This window comes from Coptis chinensis, chromosome 8, assembly GCF_015680905.1.
Source record: "Coptis chinensis isolate HL-2020 chromosome 8, ASM1568090v1, whole genome shotgun sequence".
Lineage (NCBI taxonomy): Eukaryota > Viridiplantae > Streptophyta > Magnoliopsida > Ranunculales > Ranunculaceae > Coptis > Coptis chinensis.
In genome coordinates, this window is record NC_141463.1 from 29,710,143 (window position 1) to 29,733,647 (window position 23,505).

At 36.8% G+C, this 23,505-nt stretch overlaps 1 protein-coding gene across 4 annotated transcripts; it reads right to left on the minus strand.

Annotated features, from left to right (window-relative positions):
- Nucleotides 1-345: 345 nt before the first annotated feature.
- On the minus strand, nt 346-23,346 carry LOC147480981 (calmodulin-binding transcription activator 3-like). 4 transcript variants are annotated; one of them, XR_015203708.1, is made up of 13 exons: nt 23,181-23,340; nt 22,949-23,068; nt 22,064-22,179; nt 19,083-19,171; nt 18,422-18,467; nt 17,126-17,411; nt 15,162-15,457; nt 12,205-12,693; nt 11,413-12,110; nt 8,241-8,826; nt 5,282-5,402; nt 2,522-2,830; nt 346-768 (listed from the first exon to the last, which is right to left on the minus strand). XR_015203708.1 is itself a non-coding variant. In XM_086575812.1 (13 exons), the coding sequence occupies exons 1-13, from the start codon at nt 23,218-23,220 to the stop codon at nt 676-678; spliced, it is 3,015 nt and encodes a 1,004-aa protein (XP_086431938.1). In that variant the 5' UTR covers nt 23,221-23,340; the 3' UTR covers nt 346-675. The 4 variants fall into 4 exon arrangements, 3 of the variants coding, with proteins under 3 accessions (XP_086431938.1, XP_086431937.1, XP_086431936.1); XM_086575812.1 differs by lacking the exon at nt 5,282-5,402 and having other exon boundaries at nt 12,205-12,464; nt 12,618-12,693; XM_086575811.1 differs by lacking the exon at nt 5,282-5,402 and having other exon boundaries at nt 12,205-12,512; nt 12,618-12,693.
- Between the last annotated feature and the right edge of the window lie 159 nt (nt 23,347-23,505).

Genomic DNA, 23,505 nt, shown 5'->3' on the forward strand with positions numbered 1-23,505 from the left:
ATCAGTAATAAAAGGTGTAATCTTAACAAACATTCCCAGTCGTCAGTACGCCTCACAGAAGTCCAATAAAAAGAGCAAGCTTAAGCATGCGCAGGGACTATTAGTATCAGTATCAGTATACATATTGAGTTTCAATGAAACCTTAAAATGGTCTTTGAAAAAGTGAGAACAATTGGCTTTGAGTCACATATTGACGGTTTTTGGTTCCCTTAGAAACTATATTGCAATGTCAGATGAGGCATTTTCCTTGGCATTCTTGGACCAACACGTTCAAAGAAATTTTAACCCAACAAACCAAATTCCCAAGCATTCTCGTACAATATTAGCACATAAAGGCACATAATATTAGCAAATAACTATACAATTCCATTATGCCCAAGTCCAGTCTGACAGCTGTTCCATATTAGAACCCATCCCTGAATTTTTACAATTAGTGCAATGGAGCATCGCTTTCGCATTTGTCCTAAACTTAATCATTTGCCCCCCTCCTCCCACTATGTTCTCTTTTGCTTATACATATTCTTTTTCTTCTATTAACTTAATCAAAATAAAAAACAAGGCTCTGTGAGACTATACATACAAATCCAATTGCAACTAGCGAGACTGCTACAATGACCAGTTGTCGTAACTGCCAAGTCTGCTCGGTGTTAGACACTTAGACACAATTTTAACTATCTAATACGTCATGGAAGTAAGTGCAAGTAAATCTTCGTCAGTTGTACCCTTCTCTAAACTTTGAAACTGCATGGTACTACTTTCACCACCCACCTGTATTAAAAAGAATGTAAATACATGAGAGAGAGAGAGAGAGAGAGAGAGTTCAAATGGTAGACATTATGTACAGCTAATCACGTCAAAGAAAAAAATTAAACAGAGCTGGTAGGACAACAAAATGCAGAAGTATAACACAATTTAGATAATTTATTTTCAAATGACCAGTATTAATATTGCGAATAGTGCTTTCTAAAATAAATGTAGTTCCAGATTCTTATCTCCAGCAAATTCGTGAACTATGTACAGACAACTCAGTTTAGCATTCACTACAAGGATCATTAAGAAAAACGTGATTACACAAGTCTGACAAACTATGAGTGAATAGAGATATCAACCAGTAATTATTTATAGGGTTTTCAATTTTTGTTGACAAAGATAATGCAATGAAAGACAAAGTTAAAACAAGGGATGCATTGGCAGGTGAAAAGTTAAAGTAGTATAGTCTAGTCTAACAAAAAATGAAATAGAAAAATTTTGATCACGTTCAATCGTTCATCATACACCTATTTCGGAGTGGAAACAGTTCAGGTGCTAGCTTGTGTAGACATGGCAGTCCATCTTAAGAAAGGTGACTCATTTTATAATGGGGATTAACAATTGGTCCACAATCTTATAGTAATTGACAACAAAGTAAAGCCAATAGAAATAAGACACTTGGCTGCTAGTCTGCTACTACTGAAAAGTAAACCAACTAAATAATTATTTTTATTTTTGGTGTGTGTGTGTGTGTGTGTGTGTGTGTGGGGGGGCTAATGCATGCGACCCATGGGCTTGATCTCGACTATGACCTGACTCGTGTCCACATCATTTTATGTAGCAAGATTATATGGGCACTAAGCAGCAAAATTGAACCAAAAGTGACGTGGTGCCTAGTTTAATTGATCAAGTGGTTGCTGTGAAACCTATTATATGTAGCAAGAGTAAAACTTTTATTAGTGGTTGAGGTAAGCAATTGGGTTTTATGCATTTGATGCAGTACAGGAAATTGTTGACATTTTGTTAGAAGATGTGGGTGAGATGGAAGCTGTAGTTGTTGCACAATAACAACCACAACTTGCACCAACTGTTGCTCCCCAAGTGGTCCCTTCTGTTATGGCTGTGACTCTACAAGGAGGGTGGACAACAGTAGAAAAGCATACAAAAGTTAGTAAGAAGTTTATAGAGCTTGCTCAAGGTGAGCTTGATGCGTTGATCCAAATCTTAGTATGATGAAGGAAGCTATGGACAAGTTAAAAAACAAAAAACAAACACATATTGCTGATTCCATTAAGAGAACCTGGAATGATGATTATAATTGGACCTTTGGATGTTTTATTTTTCAATAAGTTGGACCTTTGGATGTGGGGCTTGCTCTAGGTTCTTTAGAGATCTGGAAATCACACAAACCAAATGGCTGATGAACAACCTGAGATTGTGAACCAATTTTCTAGAGGACTTGGAAGAGGAGTAAGTAATTAATCTATGATAAGGAGATAGATGTGTTTAAATAAATTTAGTCGGGGACTACATATTTATGCTATTGTATTTTAAGGCTCAATGCCTACGGATGAATAGCTTTGTAGTGTTGCCCTCTCCCTTTCATGTTAAGCGAACATATGGTCTGAAACTCCATTTTAGTTTAATAAGCTGGTCTGCCTTAACCCAGTTAAACGCTTTAGAAGAAAAAAAAGGCAAATCATTTTACATACCACCAATCCACCATATTATTGGGAAGCATTAGCTCAAAATAAAAATAAAAAACATTTACCTTGAAATTCTGAAAATTTGTCGCCAATCGCATATATTGATCACGTGCTTCAGGGTAGCGAACCATAGATTGCACTCTTGCTAGTGCTTTCTCTACACCAGCAACTTTCTGCTTCCGACCGTGGCGCAGAAACTCATAGTCATCCATTTTTTCAATTTGAGGCTGGGAACTGCCAAATGCTGTGTCAGCTCGAAAACCTCGCAAACCAACTCCTTTACGTCTCCACCGCAAAATAGCCTTTTCAACAATACTAACTGACCATACGACCTTTTTATATTGTTTACGAACTTGATGGCCTCGAACATGCGCCTGAAGGGAACAGCACAAAAACAGGTTTAGATTAACAAAAATTACTGAACAATAAAAGAAGAGGAGAGTGTGCCTTGATCAACATAAATCAAGCACAAAATTATGGTTCACTGTACGGATAAATCTTGCAATTACTAGAAAAATAGAAAAGGATACCAAATTTATTATACCTTGCCAAAAACAGCATAGCAGTAACTGAAAAGTAATTAAAGACAGCTAAATTACCAAGAATACAGCAGGGGATCTATACGTAATGCAGACATATGGATTGTTAACTAAGTACTATTTTATTCAGGATTTAGGATTAGCTGTTTAGAAGAGTCAATTATTAGTATTTTATCAAAATTTGGTACCAAAAAAAAAAAAAAAAAAAAGGTGTTTTCCTGTCTCCCAATATGTGGACGACTATTACTGGTAAAGTTGAAAACAATCATGAATTTCTCGCGGGAGCAATCATCATAGAGATGCAATTGTTATTTCATAGCACGTTCTTTTAGGTCTCACTCTTCTAACACCTGCAGTATGCATCCCAAGCTGCCGTTTCATTTTCTGATTATTGTTGTTAACAGTGTCACCTTCCCATCATGCCTTTTTCATGTTATAGCCTCAGTAGTAATATAAGAGGTTAACGCACTGGACTGAGCGTAAACCTTGAGGATTGATCTTTGAGGTGCTAACAGGCTTAAGCATCACTGGTTCCGCGATTAAACCCATCCGATACTTTGTTATGTTCTTTTCACAAACTTACCCTTCCTTAAAAGAATAAAAAGATGCTATTAGGTCATGTTTTGTCCACCAAAACATCTTATTATATTAGATATCGAGAGCGAATTTGTGGACATACAAGCTAATCCTGTCCACGGGACAGATAAAGCTGATTGGTCCACGTCAGCAGCCATACACCAATTGGACCAGCCATTTAACAGGTTAATAAAATTAAACAAAAAACAGGTAAACAAAAAAAATCACATAGCGGTAATAACAGAAACAATATAATAGTTTTCCTTTATGCAAACTGTTCAACTTCTCTATAACGAGGTCTGAGTCCGAACTTTTAAAACAAGCAGCAACCGTTTCTCTTAGAACACCATGACAGCATACTAAATCACAACAAGTTGGATTTTATTTGAAGTAGGCTTGATGATATGTTTTTTCGTCCCAAAATTTGCAATTTTTTTTTAATGAGTTAACGAGTATTACCCCCCCCCCCACAAAAAAACCACGGTCAATCCAATTTGACTTTTTTTTGTGTGTATTTAGCGGGGAGACCCTAATTTCCCATCTAGTGGAGGGTGGAAATCCTAATTGGCTCATCTAGTGGGGGGGTAATACTCGTTAACCCTTTCTAAATTTCTAAGTTAAATGAATGGTGTTGTGGGAACAAAGGACCTCAGTTTTTCCAGTAAAAGTATCACTTGAAAAGTGATTAAAACTTGAAAACCAGCACACCTACCCATTTTCAAGAATGATCCCTTCTAGAAGAATTTGGTAAAGATTTTAACATATATTCAACAAATTAGCAAACCCCACTTCAAAAAATTTTGTTAACATTTAGAACTTTAACACAAGGCTTCCATTTCTTTTGTGTTTTGGTGAGACCGTGACTCCGTGAGACGTGGTTGGAAAAATTGATAAGTGGAGGTTAGAGCTTGAGAAGCCCAGGTGAGAAACAGATCTTCCATTTGATTTCCTTTTGTTTTTACTTACTATTTTTATTTTTATTTTGCTCGATAAAGTTGAAGTCTCATTAAAAGTGAAAAGAAAGTAGGCCAAGAAAGCCTACTATTACAAAGAAACAAAATAAAACTAAAAACGTAGCCACAGGAAGCTAACCCAAGAACTACAAATTATTATACTTCTAAATACAAAAACATATCCCACCTCACCACAAAATACTCAAAAGGAATACTCCTAAACTCTTTAAAAATCTTAGACCACTGAAATAATAAAGCATTAATACATATGATAAGCTCCTAATTAGATGTAGAAATGCCTTCAAAGTGTCAACAATTTCGCTAAATCAAAAAATCCTACAGAATAGAAAATGGTAACAAGCTCCAAAGACGATTGCCTGATGAGGTAAAAGAACCATGACCCCAACCCTTCAACAAATCCACCACTTGCCCAGGACTCGCTCAATAAAAATAAGAACCTAAATGGAAAGAAGACCAAAGGTTCCAAGAAAAAGATACCCCAACAAAACATGATTTACATATTCACCATCTTTCATACACAATTGACAATAGTTAACAATAATTTTTTTATGCTTCCGAAGATTATCAATTGTTAGAATACGCTCTAAGGAGATTGTCCAAGCAAAGAAAGAAATCTTGGTGAGGACTTTAGTTCCCCATATGACTAGACTAAGAAAACAGAGAATAAGAGCACAACGATTATGAGAATTTGACCAAGTAGGAATGCTGAAATAAAAAGACTTAATAGAGAAAATACCTTTCTTGCTCGGGTACCACACTCTTATCACAGTTTTGCGTCATAGAAGGTAGCGCATCAAGCCTAGCCATAAGGGAAGCTAACGCATCAATCTCCCAGTCATTCAAAGCTCTGCGAAGACCTAGATTCAACAATATACCAACCTCAGTTCTAACCATGCAATCTATAACCGGTTTACCTTTGAAGCTAGACAAGACGAACAATAAGGATAACTGTTGGCAAGTGAACCTCCCTCTAACCAACTATCCTCCCAAAAAAGAATCTTGTCACCAAGCCCTAACTTAAACGGACACCTTTCAGAAACATAGGAAAAATATTAAGGATTCCTCTCCAAACCCCACAACCATAAGAGATACGAACCGAACCACTATCCCATCCAAAATGAGTTTCCCCGAAACGGGACACAATCACTCTTCTCCACAAACTCTCGCATTCCTCTCCAAATCGCCACAACCACTTACCCAGTAAAACTTGATTAAAACTACTCATGTCTCGAAGACCTAAACCCGTCCTTCTTAGCCAAACAACACAACTCCCACCTAACCAAGTGATAGTGACGGTGCTCATCCAAATCATCCTAAAGAAAGTTCCTCATAATTTCTCCAATCCTATTCACAACACTCTTGAGAATGACGAAAACAGACATAAAATAAACAGGAAGACTAGCCAGGGTGCTTTTAATGAAGATTAACCCCCCCCTTTTGATAAATATCTACACTTCTAACTTGCCAATTTCTTCAGAACTCTTTCAATGACCGGTCCCAAATGAATTTAGACCGTGAATTTGCTCCAAGGGGCAACTCCAAGTAAGTACAAGGGAAGGAATCAGTTTGACACCCAAAACCGTAGCTAAATCACCGAGAACAAAAACATTGCCTACACCATAAATCTTACTCTTAGACAAATTCACTTGCAGCCCCGACACAGCCTCAGAACAACAAAGGATGCCTCAACCATCTAACTTGATCCACCTGAGGTTCCAAAAAAACTGAAGTATTTTCAGCAAATTGGAGGTGAGAGATGCAAACCTTGTCATGCCCAACCCGAATGCCATCAAAAACCCCCAACTACTTCGCTCTAGAAATCATCCTACCTAAGGCTTCCACAACCAAGATAAAAAGAAGAGGGAAAATCGGATCTCCCTGCCTGATTCCTTTAGAACTCTTTAAAAAACCAGCTGGGGAACCATTAACGAGTACAAAAAAGGACACTGTAGAGATACATTTCCTAACCCATCTTCTCCACTTCACTCCAAAACCCACCCTCAAAATATAATCCAACAACTTCCAGTTAACATGGTCATAAGCCTTGGTTAAATCTATTTTACACACGACTCTAGAGCTATCACCTCTCCGTATATCATCAATGGCCTCATTGGCAATAAGGATACTATCTAGAATTTGCCTATCATGAATAAACGCTCCTTTTTACTTACTATTTCGTTTGGCTATTTTATTAATCTGTTAAATGGCTGGTCCAATTGGTGTATGGCTGCTGACGTGGACCAATTAGCTTTGTTTGTCCTGTGTGGACAGGATTTTAATGTATGTCCACAAATTCGTTCTCTTAGATATCAAACACTTCCATTCTCAAACCCAATTTTTCCTCTTCCAATGTTTTCAACCTAGAGAGATCAAATTTCTTTATTGTTCCCGGTATCGAGTATAGCTCTAGCGTAGAAGTATAGCATGGTATGCTTTCCACTGGGTAAACCTCCAGGTTATAAAATATCCAGCCAGGAAGTTAGTGCCTGATCCAACAGAAGCCAAAGCCTACCTCAGTACCACAGGCATCTTCTAATTTGTTTGGCCTATCTTACACTCTCTACGGCCTTCTAAAGACAAATCTTTGTCAAATATACCAAAGTCTATTTTTCTCTTTGAGGTGTGTGCCTATTTATGGGGTTTTGCACCTTTTTCCTAATTTTTTTGTTTATTTATTATTTTATTTTCTTGCATGTCAACCATAAAGAAAAATATATAGCCTCGCTACTTTTTATTTATGCTTTATTGTTTTAGTAGTTTCATTCAAATGGCACATTGTTTTTCATTTTTCTGGATTTAGTCCTATTTTTTCTAGATTTTGATAGCGTTTCTTTTTTTATTGAGAGCTTCATTCATCTCAAGCCTCGCAGGTATGCATTTTACCACAAATTAACCCTTCACCAATTATACTTGTATTCTAAAAGCAACAAATGGTTTGACTGAATACACACAAAGCTCCCCATGCACCTCATTTAGGTTGAGAAGAAAATATTTTAATCACGGAAACACAAGTCCAGGTATGAAGTATGAAGTGTTAATGAAGAACGACAAAAAAATATATAACATACTAAAACAACCTTAAGTACAGCGAAATCTGGAGATAGGATCTTCTAAAAGCTTAATACACACATCCAAGTCCAAGTTCAATCAAAGAAGCCAACAAGTTACTTGCCAAAATCCATCCTACTACACCCCCACCCCACCCCCTGAAACAATAATAATAATAATAATAGGTTTGCCATGTATAACACTTCACTGTTCAAAAGCAAGAACTGTCCACAAAATTGCTCATGGATGTCTTACACATGTTCACCCTTCATAATCTAAAACAGAATTGTCAGAGTTTTCTTCCTTAGTCTTGAGATGGATGACAGGCAAGATGTAACACAATCAGAAACGGAATCTGTTTTAACAGGTAGATTTGGCCACATTGAAGAGGCATCAAGAAATGCCCAAATGGAAGACCAAAGAAAGGGGAGTTGGCAAAGCGAAAAGCTAATAACAGAGTGCATGGGGTTGGTAAGAATAATGGCACATTCCTGAGTTGATTTTAATTTATCTGCATATTTTTATGAATGTGAAACCAAACACATGTTAATGATGAAATAGTTTGACAAGACTAAACTATAAAAAGACATTCTAAACAACCATAAGTACTAGGATAACTGAATATTTTACTGACCAAAAAAAAATACCTGAATTTTAACAATACGGTTGCGGATCTTCAAAAATTCCTTTCGCCCCTTCCATCCACGATATTTTTGTTGGATTTTCACAGCTGCGCAATGCAAATAATCACTGAAATGACCAATCTTTTTTGTCTTAGTGCTCAAAGACACAAGTGCTATTAGGTTAGGAGGAATTCCGGAAACTTCATCACTACTTTCATCCAACTGTCTATAATTGAATGAACGAGCGCGAAGGGAAGTTTGTATCAAAGAAGCTGCTTGAGCAGCTTTTCTAACAGCAGCTAGAGAACCCTTTAAAGACAATTGCCATTCATCGCAGCCATCTGGAGGAACAACACTTTGCTCCTCTACACCCTCAACAGCTTTTTCAGCGGCGATAGTTGCAGCAACACTTTCCATTACGTTTTCTTGAAGTGTCAAAGAAGACAGGTGACTAGTCAAATCTGCCTCAGCTAAATATCCAGCAATCCCTTTATGTCCTCTACTTGATGCCAAATCAGACGCAGTTTGACCTCCAGGAAACTTTGATGTTGGATCTTCCAGTGCACCTGGAGCTGCACCCAGTCTTACAAGTGCAACAACTGTTTCCTCTCTGATCAAAAAGCACATTCACAACAGTTAGCGAAGTGGATAATGGTGAGGCAAGAAGGTCATCTATTACAGGCACCTAAAGAGACAATATTGGTAGGATTCACATTTTTTCCTTATACAGGGTAAAGAGATTAATTAGACACACAGCCAAAATGCGAAAACACCCTAAAGTACAAGATCTCCAGCACATGATTCTAATAATGAAATAATTGTCGCACACTTCATTATCAGAATAGCATGCTAATCAAGGAAATTGGGGTATACGATTACGATAGACAACTAGGAAACCAAACGAAAGTAATATACAGTGGAAAAAACTTACAAAAGATTTTGTATAGACAACTGCCATGCTTTTGTTCAACTAATCATTCTTAAGGAGGAAGGAAGCTGTTAGGTGAACTTCCCACTAAATATCCAATACTGTATACTTATGAATACTTTTATCATCCCTTTTGCTATTCCTATCGAATTGACAGAAATTCATTAGCTCATTATGTTGATATCACTTTTAATTCGTATATTGTTACAAAACAAAAGGAAAAAATAAATATATATAGTTCAAGCAAGCAAAAAAAACATAATATCAACATTTAACAAAAACACATAAATTATAACTAAATGCAAAAACATGATTATTCAGGCAACTCCAACGTGGGGTGTAAACCGTATAAGATGTGAAGTTTACACCCCCAATCTCTAAAAAAAATCTTCCCAACTGTAGATACTAGCTAATAACTAATTGACTGAATGGAGAATTCTCCACCCGGATACAAGTTGCTGAAAGACTTGGGCGTCACTTGGAGTGACGCGCCAGCTTAAAATAAGCTCGGACGTCACTCCTACTGAGGTCCCTCTTTATTTCTAACTCAGACATCACTCCAAGTAACGCCCGTGTTTTGAAGTTCCAAATTTGTAAAATTTCTTGTTGGAAGCTATTTAGTGTGAATATCTTTATACAATACATTAGAGTGTAGGAGGAACTGTATAATCCTAGTGGCACCTATGTGGAGGTGTAACTCTACACTCTCCATTGGAAATGCTCTTAAGCAAAACCAAATCTGCTATAACTTTTATTGGATGTGCTTAGTGGACATGAAATCAGTGGATTTGCTGTACCTTTATCTCGATAAGTATCTAATAAAATATTGTACTATGTTTATTCTGTTTTCTTATTAATTATTTAGTTGCTTGCAGCAACATGGTATGTTTTAATTGGTCTCCTTGGCTAGAAAGGCAAAAAACCCTAGTTATTGAGTTTAGGCAGTAATTCAGTTTAGGCAGGGTTGATGTTATTGAGTTATTTGAGAGAAAAGATATGATGGAGAGACTTGAAGGATTCTTCAATATTTCCTTTTGTGTAGATTTTCACTAGTTGTCCCTTCCGCCAATTATTAATCTACATTAAAAATTGTAACACTAGGATTCGCTCAATTGGTCAACAAATACTTTTTGTTTCCTTCAGTTTTGCAAGACAAATTAGCAATAGTTATGACAAGGCTGGCATCCTAGACATTATACTGAATTAGTACAACACTAGAACCCACATTACGATTATCATGTTCTTTCTAGTAACTGTTAGCATTTACTTCTTTTGTGTATGCCGGTCATTGGGTGTCAAAAGTAGAGTGGCATGCGTAAATAGTGAGGGGAAACATCTTTTTTTTTTAACAAAAAACTTTTTTATAATAGAGGCTGATGCTTACAACCCAAGCATGTAGGTGTAAAGAAATGAAAAACCCCAACCCCAATGTAAGTGGGGATCGAACCCAAGACCTCTTGATACAACTACCAGGGCCTTGACCAGCTGAGCCGCTTGACACTTGCAAAGTGGGGTGTAACTAGAACCGCTATGTTAATTTGAATACAAGAGGTGCGATATAAGGCAATTAAGCCTTCTTTCTCATCCCCTCATCTTCGTCTTTTTTCTAGTCTACTTCTCTCCTCCTTACTCTTTTATTTCTTTCTTATCTAATTTCCCATATTAAAAAAGACATTAAGTTTAGGCCATTGCCTCTCAAATCACTCAATTATTCACAACAGTTTCTACATCTGCAATAGAATCCAGAATCTCCAAATTCTGGTTACACAATATGTTCTTTTGTTTCCATTTAAGCAGAAGATAATTCTAGAATGATTTGAACGGTTATGGTATCACTCAGGCTAACGCGTCATATTAAATAAAAATATATGAAACAGCAAACGCCTAGTCACCACACAATTAAATTGCATGTGCATAGTAAATACACGGATACCTTCAGTATAAACAAACTGCCTACTATGTTCAGACGTGGGATACAGCACAAACACTTTGCAAATGATATATTAATAGTCTCTCTAAGCAGAGTGTTCTATTAGAGAAATACCCAATTTGCGCAAAACACATATCAGATGGACAATATAACCATCAGAAAAAGTTGTTACAATTCCTACTGAGTTAAAAATAGCATTATGGTAGGAAAAATCAACCAATATAGGAACTGTCAACATACCCACTTAGAAGTTATATAATCCTTTCACATGGATAAATTAACAACTAATGAAACAGTAACAGATTCAGGTAAATGAACCTACAGATTAGTAAACTAACCTCCCATAATATGCTGCCCAGTGAAGTGCTGTCCTTCCGTGCACATCTCTGAAATTGGGACTTACGCCTGCAGCAACTATTCGAGCCATAGCCCATTCATATCCAAGAGCTGCCGCCAAATGGATAACTCCTTGGCCTTCTTTGTTCAGAATATGTGGTCCTTTTCCTTCTTCATGGACAATGAATGCAAGCCATTCATACAATCTGTCCTTCAGCAACTTCTTCATCAGTGCATCTCTAGGATTTTCGTGGTTTCGCGGAAAAACCATGGAAGCCTTCTCTAAACTTTCCCACTCTTTCTCATCTTTCGTTTGCAAAGAAGATAGTTCATCTTTTAAATGACATTTATCACATTTTTCAACAGAGCAGTCCAAGATCTTCCAGTTCAATCCTAGACATAACATTTTTGCAAAACGTATCTGAATACGCATTTCATCATTGGGTTCACTTATAACAGCCAAGGAAGATTTAGCTGATACCTTTTCACAAAACTCAAACTCCCGGACTTCACTGCAAGCCAGCCTATTACTGCAGGTGACATAAAACGGAACACATCCAGAAGCGTGTACAGGAGCATGACACCGAAGCACACTATCAGTTAATATTTCAACAGGGACCTCGACTTTGCCAAACATACAACTCCATTTAATGGTCCCAGATTGCTTTAAATCTCCCAAAAATGTGCCTGTGATCAATACCTAAGAAAGAAATTTATAAACCATACGCATGTCAATTTACAACAAACACAACTACCATTCCAGACATCGACATTAGGGTCTCAAAAGTGCATACCTTTGTCTCAACCCCAGAGTAAGCCCAATCTGGTGAGAAATCCTTAATACTAAACAGTTGTTCTTGGGAAAGAGAGGGACCCAGTGAATCAGTATCCAACTGCATATGGCGTGATAGACTTGAAACTTCCTTGTCCTCATTCTGTGCATCTAGAGTATTCCAGTAAGTCCCAGAATCTGAAGCCATCAAGGAGTCATCACAATCTCCACCGATTTCTTTGTTCATCCATCTCCCAAAGCTGTCAAGTTTCTTCAGTTCCCCTGCTTCACCAATATGTCCATCAGCATCAGCAGAAGCCTTTCCGAATCCTAACGAGCAACCGTTAGCAGTAACCACTACGTGAGATCCAGAGTAGTTCTTAAGTTGAGGATGCAGTAAATTGAAATCATGCTCATTTGACATATGAAACATACTATTTGCCCCATATAGTGCATGCTTGTCAGAGCTAATAAAATGAGCCTGGTCACCATTCTCACTTTGCAAATGTTCCTGCAAAATAATTCAAATGCTATTTGACAGGTATACCAGATACTTAACAGTTAACAATATGCGCTCATTTGGATCAATATGCAGGCTTGCAGATGTAATGAAACACACAACCATGTGTTCATGTTGAAGAAAAGAAGTCAAAAAATTCCACTCATATCAAAATAATTTTGCACCTTCTAGAGCCAATCTCATGAGGATTATCAATGGGCATTGTGTAATGATTTTTCCTAATCTACAAACACAAATATTTTGTTGATGATCAAAGAACAATGAGAAGTATTGAATCAAGAAGAAGAAGAGATCTAGAAAATGATGAGTTGAACCACGTTCCTTAATGGTTGCCTACGTATCCTGTGAAGAGGAATCAAACTCAACGTGTAGTTCAGCTATTCTATTTAGAAGAATAGATTGGGTTTCCCAATTAGTGTTTAACTAGGAGATCGTCTCTTGTTAAGTCTCATCCTGACTCTTCTAGAAGCCCCATGTTTCCCAAGTCAAATAGGTCTCCCTTATTGACTTAAACAACAAAAAAAACATGTTTAGGTTCGGAGTAGTAGTTAGAGCTCCGAACCTAGTAGTTGAGCTCCGGACTTGGAGTTCATAGTTAGGAGTTTGTTATACGAACTTACTACTCCAACTAGTTCCAAAGCCTACGAACCTAGTAGTTGAGTTCCGGATTTGGAGTTCATAGTTAGGAGTTGGTTATACGAACCTACTACTCCAACTAGTTCCAAAGCCTACGAACCTGCTCCGAACCTAGTAGTTGAGTTCCAGATTTGGAGTTCATAGTTAGGAGTTGGTTATATGAACCTACTACTCCAACTAGTTCCAAAGCCTACGAACCTCCTCTTCTTGTCTCACTTCTGAACCTAGGAAGTGAGAGGATTTGGACTTGAAGTGTGTTATGGTACTTTCTACCCACACCAAGACCATATCCGAGCCTTAAGAAGATGTTGCCACGTGTTACATATCTATTTGCTAAAATATGCACACATAGGCATGTTACTAACAAAAGATCTCATCCATTGTATGTGTCAAAGTGAAATAATATTGAGAATGCTCCACTTTGTGTGATGCAATAGATAATGTGGCGAACAATTATTTAGTTTAGTTTAAGAAAAAATAATTTATTTAGTGAAAGAGAGCAAAAGAAAGAAGAGGATAACAAGTGAGTATTCGAAGGCAGAGACAACTGTTGCCAAATGAAGAGAGATGTTAACTCTGTTAATCAGTCAAATTTACGGGTTGGAGACCGAAATGTCCGACTTACACTCTTTTCCTATTATTTTATTTTTTTAATTTTCGGTTAGAGTGTTGTGCGTGTTTTGGTAAGTAAAATTCATTAATTAAGGCGTAAAAGGGACACAAATGTGAGAGAAACTCAATTGCAGGGCTCAACCAATTATACACTGGAGGACCAGACACCTCCCAAGTCCTAACGCCCAACTCCTTTCATAACTTACCCTATAACAACCCAATTACAAGCTCCTGACTAACTACATTCCGAAAGTTGGACCAGAGATCCCAATTGTCTACCCTATCGCTAGCAAATATGCCATCACTAGCAATACATTCAGTCAATCTACATGATCATCTTCATGTTCCTTCTCTATGATAGGCTGATTATTGTCCAAAACTAAGCAACATTGTTTGCTTGATCCCACACTCCTTACTGTTATTTCCATGTATTCCCCAAAGAATTTTTCAAAGCCCCTTCTTCCCAAATACACGATGTCCCCAAGTTGCCTGCAAATGGCACGACTATGTATTTGATCCAATCACAAGAGTCGTCACTGTTTTGGCAATTGTACATTATATTAGCAATTTCACCTCAGAGTCATCAGTGTTTGTTCAACTTACACATTCTTTTACTTTTCATCTCACGCTTGATAATATAAATCAAATAACCCTCCTTGGTGAAGAAAACTTTCATTGGAAGACATTTTAATACCTTTTACTACTTGTGCTGATATCATATAGGTATTAGAAAGCAACACAAAAGGTAATCTCTGGAAATCACTTCCAAATGTAAACAAAAATTGACAAGAAGCAACAAAAAGACCAAATGCAGTGTTTTGAGCCTTGCAATGCCTTCATGGTCTAAAACTGCAAAGCACATGGCTCAAAACAAATAAGGGGCATCTTAAGCTTTTATGAATTTTGAGTATAATTCAACCTTTAGAAATGTGGATACAGTGTGGAAATATTAGAATTTACATACCTTAAATTATATCTTTTCCATGGAAATATATTGCAAGAAATATTATCAAGGAGAGTGTGAAGTATGTCTGTATTCAAAACAAATTTGACCCTAAAACTATTGTCATTATACATAGTTTTGAGTAGATGTGCATGCAATGGAACTTCTCTCCGGAAGAAAAGTTTATACCTCAAGATATAGCAATCTAGTGATGTACGAGGAAGGTGGGAATGCAAATATATATAAAAGTTATATCTGGAGAGCAAACCTGAAAAACTCTATCAGAATCTCTTAGTAAAGCTTCCACATGTGTATCCGGGAGTTTCATACTTCCACTATCACAACCATCTTTTAGCACATTAGAAGCATCCATGTTAGCATTTGTAAGTTTTGTGGTCATAAAGTCTGCAGAGTTTGGCTGGTCAGGAGCAACGTTTTGCTCTTGCACGCAACTTAGGTTTCTGCTGATGTTGTGATCAGAATATTTAGGTCGGACAGTCAATTTAACAGGCCAAGTTCCACCATATCCTGTACCAAATTGACTCGTTGATGAACAGCAAAATCCTGAAAAGAAACAAAGGACCTGGTAGTAGGATCTGGATTGCTGAGCCAACTTTTACTATAGTAACTGAAGGAAAAGAACATCTACAAGCAAGGAAGCAGCACCTATTTCCTGCCTAGGTTTACAAACTATTAACTACCTGATAGTAGGATCTAGACTGGGAGCTGACTTTCCATGAAATAAAAGACAAGTATTGAATATCATAAAATAAAAGTAATATAAAGCATGTACAAACTGGGAAGAAGTATCTCCATTGCATCTTACTATAAAATTAAAAAGGTATATGTGCCTATTTGGCTTCCCAACTGCCACCGACTTTATATTACTATTATCGACCTTGTTGCCTAAGATAACTAAAATTTTAAATTTGGGATTCCAGTACTCTCACTTCCTATACTGTATTGGGATAAACTTGGCACCATGTCGATAATCACGGATTCACAGCATCTACATTCTAGTATACAAATACAAAATAGGGTCAAGTTTGTGCTGTCAAGATCTTTCTAATGACACCTAGGGGTGAACCAAAACTGAAACTCTGTTTATCGGTCTATGATTTAGCTAACAGGTCATGTAAGAACTGGAGTAACAAGCGGATCGTTAGTTATTGTTCTGATTATGGACTTATCGGTAGTTTTAGAACAGAATTAAAACCAATCAGTCACTTAAGATAAATATGATGTGTATGACATAAAAGTCAAGTAAGAACTGACAATACCGAATATCCAAAATGAAAAAAGAACACGCGGTTCAGTTTTGGGTCCATCACGGTAGTAACCAAGAACGAGACAAAGTGTGGAACCAGCCCCTTAAAACCCTAAAGGCATCAATATCAAAAAATTCATTACATATAACATAGATTTTATATGCTAATCTTTGTCATGAGCTTAATTAAAGTCTACAGAAATTATCATTTTTAATGATTTATTACACTTTTGGGAGCAATACAAAACAGTCCAAAATCAGTCCAGTCACAACAAATCGGTTTTAATGATTTATCATAATTTTACTAAATTAATCCTGTCATTTGACCCAAATAAAAGACTCAAAATTGGTTCAAAAACAGGAAACACAGATAAAGATGAGGGCACGGTGACAAGGATTATCTTAAAAATCTAGTACAAAGGTATGACATAAAATATTAACAGTCCAGTTTAAATACATGCAGCACACTTGCAAGCCTACTCGTAAGTTGTAAAATATTCGATAAGTTACAGAATATTATGAGCCATGTACTTGTGTTCTCATTTTAAATCACAAACTGGCCTATGCCACAAAGAAATCACCAAACACGCCCTTATCTTTAATTTCTTCACAGGGCATCTCACATAATGGGGTTCATAATCTCTCAACTTGTTCAGGAAAAAACTGGAAAAGTAGATGGGGATAATAAATACAAGAATCTATTCAACAGGGTATAGTTGGTGTCTAAGAAGTATCCCCTTTGAAGATGAGACAACTATTCTACCCAGACAATTGTGTCTTAAACATCGCTATGTTGGAATCCTAGATATCAATATGAGAAACTAGCACCAAGAAGCAGAGCTGGGCACTGAAGCTACAGTGGATAAACAGTTTCCATTGAGATTTGCTGATTTGATGGAAGAAATCCTTAAGAAAAAGTGTAACAGGCAAGTATATCATTTAGATTATCTTTCAGAGTAGTTTACCTATCCTGTCATCTCTTTCTATTTTAACATTTGGAAATCCGGAACAAGTGCTGGTCTCAACCAGAGAGGAGCGTCCAAGATCTTCCCCGAATTCCATATCCTCCAACAGTTCAGATTTCGGTGTCTGTCCATTACAGTTGGCTGTACTCGGGCTTGAAGCATAACATGGCTGTACTGTGGGAGCAGCAGAGTTCACATGTGCAGATAAGGGTGCAGAAGTTTCAGAACTTCCACTCTCTGTTACAGGGTCTGAATTTAACAAGCGGGAGATGCCAGACCTGCTCCCCTGGATATAAGCAACTTAAGAGTCAAACTCTATGATTCAAACATCAACTAACTTCTGCAATGCTTGAGGAAATATTGCAAGACTCAGAATAACAGTAAACGGTCAGTACTAAATGCTTTGGCCACAGATCACACAGACATAACTTTATATGAGGTCAGTGATACATGATCCTTATTTTCCTGGATGATTACTAAGGATTATGTCTGGGCACTTTGCATATACTTTAAGCTGACACTAACTAAACTAGTTAGGAAGACATCTGGGTATTAATGGAATAACAGACAAAGAACAACTAAAGGAACACCATAACTTCAATTTCCTCATACTGACTCTCTGCCATACGACTTAGCTTCCCTCTCTAACCAAATAAAGGAACCTTCAGAAATTCCTTCTACATGTGCAAATCTTTATCAAAATAATATTTTGTTAGAGGCACAACTTGTGTGTGTTTTTGAGTTAAACAGTGTTTTATTTGATACCAAGGAGCTTGTCACTAATTTACAGAAGGGTAAACTAAGGTTCTGCCCCTTGTACTTTCAGTCACCCTCTTGTACTAAATTATCAACTAAACAAACTTAGTCCACTTTCAATTTACCCCTTCTCATTGACTCTGGTCCAATTCAGTCACCAGAAAACACACGTGGACATCGTTTGTGTGACATTGTTGCACAACAAATTGACACCTAATTGTACTTGAAGTCAAGGTGTCCCTTTTATTTTCAATTAGGTGTCACGTTGTGGTGCTACACGTCACCTAAAAGAGGTCCACATGTGTATTCTAGTGCCTGAATTGGGCCGGAGTCAATGGGAAGGGGTAAATTGAAAGTAGACTTAAAAGTACAAGGTTTTTTTAGTAGATAATTTAGTACAAGGGGGTCAGTGAAAGTAGACTGAAAGTACAACAGGAAAAACCTTAGTTTATCCTTTAAAGAATTTTGAGACAATAATTTCTTTAAACTAAACAAAAAATGTATAAACAAAGTGTAGTATGATAAGATGTAGTGTGTTACCTCTTTTACTTCTCTGTAGTGCACAAGAACAATGTGCTCTAACTGCCTGAAATGACAACATCAGATGGCAATGAATGAGATTACAATCAACCAAACAGAGAAACGAGCAGAGCAAGGTACGTGGAAAAAATAAAAATTATTTTTTTTCTTTTGCAGAAGAACAAGCACGTGGTTCTACTTTACTAAGAACGAAAAAACAAATTAAAGTCGTTATTGAAAAACAGATATTAACACATTATTAACCAAAACCATATTGTATACGGTTTATGGACATTTGCACCTAGAGCCTCAACCTGTCTCAGTATCTCTAACCAAACACATTATTTCCAACAAAGAGTTAATCTTTAACTTCCATCACTTAGTTAGTTAATCATTTAAAAAATAAAAAGAAAATATTATCCTATAATTACTCATCTGTATATAAAGAAAAGAGTTTTCACTTCCAACATCAAAAGATTTGTACAAAATATTTGAATTACTATTTAAATCAACGCATGCACAGAAAACAGATACTATTCAAACCTGTAAGTACGTGGTAAACTGGTAATCTGACTTAACACAGAAATAATCGGGCTTTAAATGTAATTTCCTATGTAACTATTCATGCCTTCATAGATGCCACCATGGTAAATTCAAAACAAGTGTAAGGGCCAACACTTACAGATCAAGCATCCAATAACTACGTCTTTGAAAATTCTCATTGTTTTCACCATGGGCATAGTAACAATGCAAAACATCCACGCTGCCAGCCTACAAAAGTTCAATGACTTGAGATTAGTGCAGACATTCAGAGAACGACGGATATCTGATATTTGAATACCCAATGTTTAAAAAACACTTATGATCCTTGAGGAGCTAAGGCTCTTAGAGATTTAAGGCGAGCCTCAAAGCCATTAAAAAGAATTAATTGAAATGTCCACAAAAATACAAATAAAGAAATATATGTGAGACAACATGTCATGTGAATAATGGAACTAATACAAACTTAAAAAGTAATTAAGACTACAGGTTTAAAGCTATCAAGGCTATAGGTTTTCCCTATTTCCCTTGTGGGTATATTGTCGGGCACACAAAGCGATTGTGGAACTTGAAACCAGTCTTATAGGGTTTTCTTTTCAAAATAGAGTGGGTGTAAAGGACTCGAAGTGAGAAATACAATAATAATGGCAATAATTGCTCTCGGATTCACATATCTTGCTGATTGGTAGACTATGGCCTCAAGGTGTTCGCCTCACATGATCGAGGCATAAGTCGCTTATACTACCTGAGCCTAAAGCATTAATGCGAAATTGGATGTTAGGCTCAAAGGCGCCCCTCAAGGCACAAGCCTTAATTCCCCCTTTTTCTTCTGAGTACTTTCAAAGAAGAATAATAGCACAGATAATATACACGAAAAACAAACCATGAAGATTCAATCACTACTCAACCTCATCTAAACAGTCTATAGAATTATACTCCATACCAATTGGAGGAACATTTTTTTTATCAGTAAAATTCACTTTGTATTCACATAAAGATAATAAATATTACAATGTTTAAGGGTCTACATAGCGAGTAGCTACTCGAACACACTCAACCTCCCCAAATCCCCAATTACAAAAGATCGTTGTTCTCACTAGCTAATCCCAATTAGGGCATCTCCAATGGGGGGTGTAAACCGTATAAGGTGTAAAATTTATACCCCTAGACTCAAAAAACTCCTTCCAATGGGGGTTGTAAACCGTTGGTAATAAGCTAACAGCTAATAGAGTGTGTGGGGAATTCCCCACTCGAATACAAGTTGTTAAAAAGCTCAGACGTCATTTAAAAGTGACGTCTCTCTTTAAAATAAGAAGGGACATCCGAGTTTAGAATCTAATTTTTTTTACATCTCTCCATTTATATAGTGTGGATATTTATAGTCATATTTGTGCAATTGGAGTTGTAAAATCCTAATGGCACCTAGGTGGAGCCTATGTGAAGGTTTAATTTTACAACCCCCATTGGAGATGCCCTAACACATTAAATCAACAAATTTTATACCATAAACAATGGAGAAGCACGTGCCGAATCAAATATAAGTTCCTTGACTTCCCTTACCAACTTATGCAGTAGTTATGCATCTACCTTTCTTTTTCTCCAAAAATCCTCATGTTTCTTTCTTTCTATATTGTCCATACAATGGCATTAAGTAGATGATCGTCTAGCTATTTGGCTTTGTTAGAGAGTGGACCCTCAATAATACTCTTGCCCAAGGCCTCTTTGATATTTGATGGTGGCATCCAAGCAATATTGAAAGATACATAAAATAGTACCAAATTCCGAAAGTAATGGCACATTTGAAACGGAAGGTGGTCCACATCTTCCTCCACCACCTTGCAATACACGCACACATTGGAAATATACCTCTCCGATCCATAATTGTCAATGGTTTGATCCTGTCCATGTAAGCACCCAAACATAAGAAAACAACTTTGTGGGATAGAGTTTTTCCAAATCTGCTTAAATGAAAAAATTGGAGATCTTTTCATTCTCCTCAAGCACCATCGAGAAGTAATCCTTAGCCAAAACTTCATAAAATAATTTCACGGTAAAGGAATCATTGTCAACCCACACCCATAATCTCTTATCCGCTTCTCCAAAGTTCCTACCCACTTCATAAATTGCGATCAAGACCTTAGCCAAAACTCAATAAAATGATTTCATGTATGTCATCCCACACCCATAATCTCTTATCCGCTTCTCCAAAGTTTCTACCCACTTCATAAATTGCGGTCAAGTTATCTTCACATCTTCCAATTTTTCAATCATTACTGTTTTGTTATTAGAGGCAAGTATGTAGATTCTACCAAATTGTTCTTTAAGCAAGGTCACCTCTGCCCAAATGTCATCCCAAAAAGAAATGGATTCTCCGGTACCATGAAGAAAACTAGTCCCTTTAGCAACCGCTCTAAAGAGTAATGCCAAAATGGATTCCACGCTCCTTAATTAACCATTTCCTCTCTCCCTCTCCATACTTGTCCTCCACCACTTTTATGCACAAATGATCTTCCTCTTCCCCATACCTCCAAATCCACTTGCCCAACAAAGCTACATTTGTAAGCAAAACATGTTCGCAACCCAAACCACCCTCGTCTTTAAAGGGGCCCAATCTATCTAATTTGACAAAGTAAATATTTGACGTGTCACCTTCACTACCCTATAAGAATCTTCTGAATAACTTTTCTAAGTGTTTTACAACTCCCAAAGGAATTAGGTAAAGTGAAAGATAATAGTTCGGAAAATTAGAAAGAGTGGACTCAATCAAAGTCAACCTTCCCCCTTTAGAAGGACATTTAGCTTTCCACCCCACCAAACAACAAGCAATTTTATCTATCACCTTGCTCCAAATACCTCTTGATTTATTTTTAGCTCTCAAGGGAAAACCAAAATATGTAGTAGAAAAAGATTCAACACACCCCAACACATTAGCAATCTCTCCCAAATTCTCCACCACACTCACATCATAGATCCTAGACTTGGACAAGTTCATTTTGAGGCCAGAAATCATCTCATACAAAATAAGTAGGTTTTTTAAAGCATGAGCATTCTCCTTCATGGCGCTAGTTAAGACATAATTGTGATGCACAAATGAGAAAATAATGAAAAGAAGTAACAACATGCCTTTAGTTTCTCATGAGCTTCCCGGACAGTTTTCCCATCTTTCTTCTTTCTCCAACTGTAACCATCCTTACGGAAATAACGGAGCACTTTCCGATCAAACAAATATAAAGACCCACCTATAGAGCAAACTACATTAGTCTTCAATCTTTATATGTGTATGTACCACGGAAATATATCATGAGTCAACCCATCTTAAACCCAACCCCCCCCTTGACGAAGAAAATGAACACATAGGCACACAAAGACAACATAGACCAACATATCAGTATGTATCACAACATATTTCAATTGTATTTGTTTTCCAAATGGGCCAACACAAAAACATCTTGATAGAGCCTATAGGTAAGTGGGTTCCACCTACTGCGATACACGACAAAAAAGATTAACCATCTCAATCAAATTCATTGAGTGATAAAACAATACGACGACAATGTATAATTAGATTTTATTCAATCGAATATTCTATTTGTGACTGAAAATATTTAAAAAAGAATAAGATAAATTTTGAAAATATAAGCATGCATGGTGCATCTATTTTGTTCACGACCTTACATTGTTAAGCATGGATAGATGTATCTCTTTGTCCTTGGATTCAAAAAAAAAACAAAAAAATCTTCCAAAGTATCAATTGTTTCCAAACTGAGAGTCAATCATTTTTCACGTCCTCCTAGTTCCTACAAAGTTGTAGGAGCCTATATCCAGTACAATGCACATATAATTTTGGACAAATCCACATAATTGAATCAAACGTAAAATCATCAAATTCCCAAGTCTGACCCCAGTAAAATGTTCACAGAAGTTGCATATTCATACAACTATAGTCATATAACAAAAAACTGCCAAAACTATGTTAGAATTCACAATGAGGAAAAGAAGTGATCATACCTGGAGGCTTATAAGGTGGTTCAGCAGTCAAGTGAAACTTCTTATAATTACGAAGAATTTCACAGACTTCATTCGGTCGCAACCACCGGGTTTGGGCTTCTACTAATATCTGCCCTATGTCTGTCAAATCCATAAAATCACAAATTATAACAAAATTTTAAACACTGCCTACATAAATAAATAAATAAAACGTTACAAGAAATAATGAGAAAAAAAAAAAAAAAAAGCTGACCTAAATGTTGATTGGAAATGTACCGTCTGGTTTCAGCCATTGGCCCCAATATTTTTTATCAAAATGTCATTTATGTTTCTTTATGATTGGAAGTTTTCACTTTCCAATACATAAATGATTCTATAATTGGAAAAGGCTCTGAAGAGAAAACGATGTATGTGTGAAAACCTTGGATTAAAAGTCAAAAGATTGTTGACTTTAGCGTCCCCACACTCTATTTGCTAATCCCGCTACACGGGACGATCAATCCGACGGTTAATGTTAACTATCACGTGGCCCACCATATCCAAAATGGATATTGGTTTTAGTGGATTGGGTCTAGCCC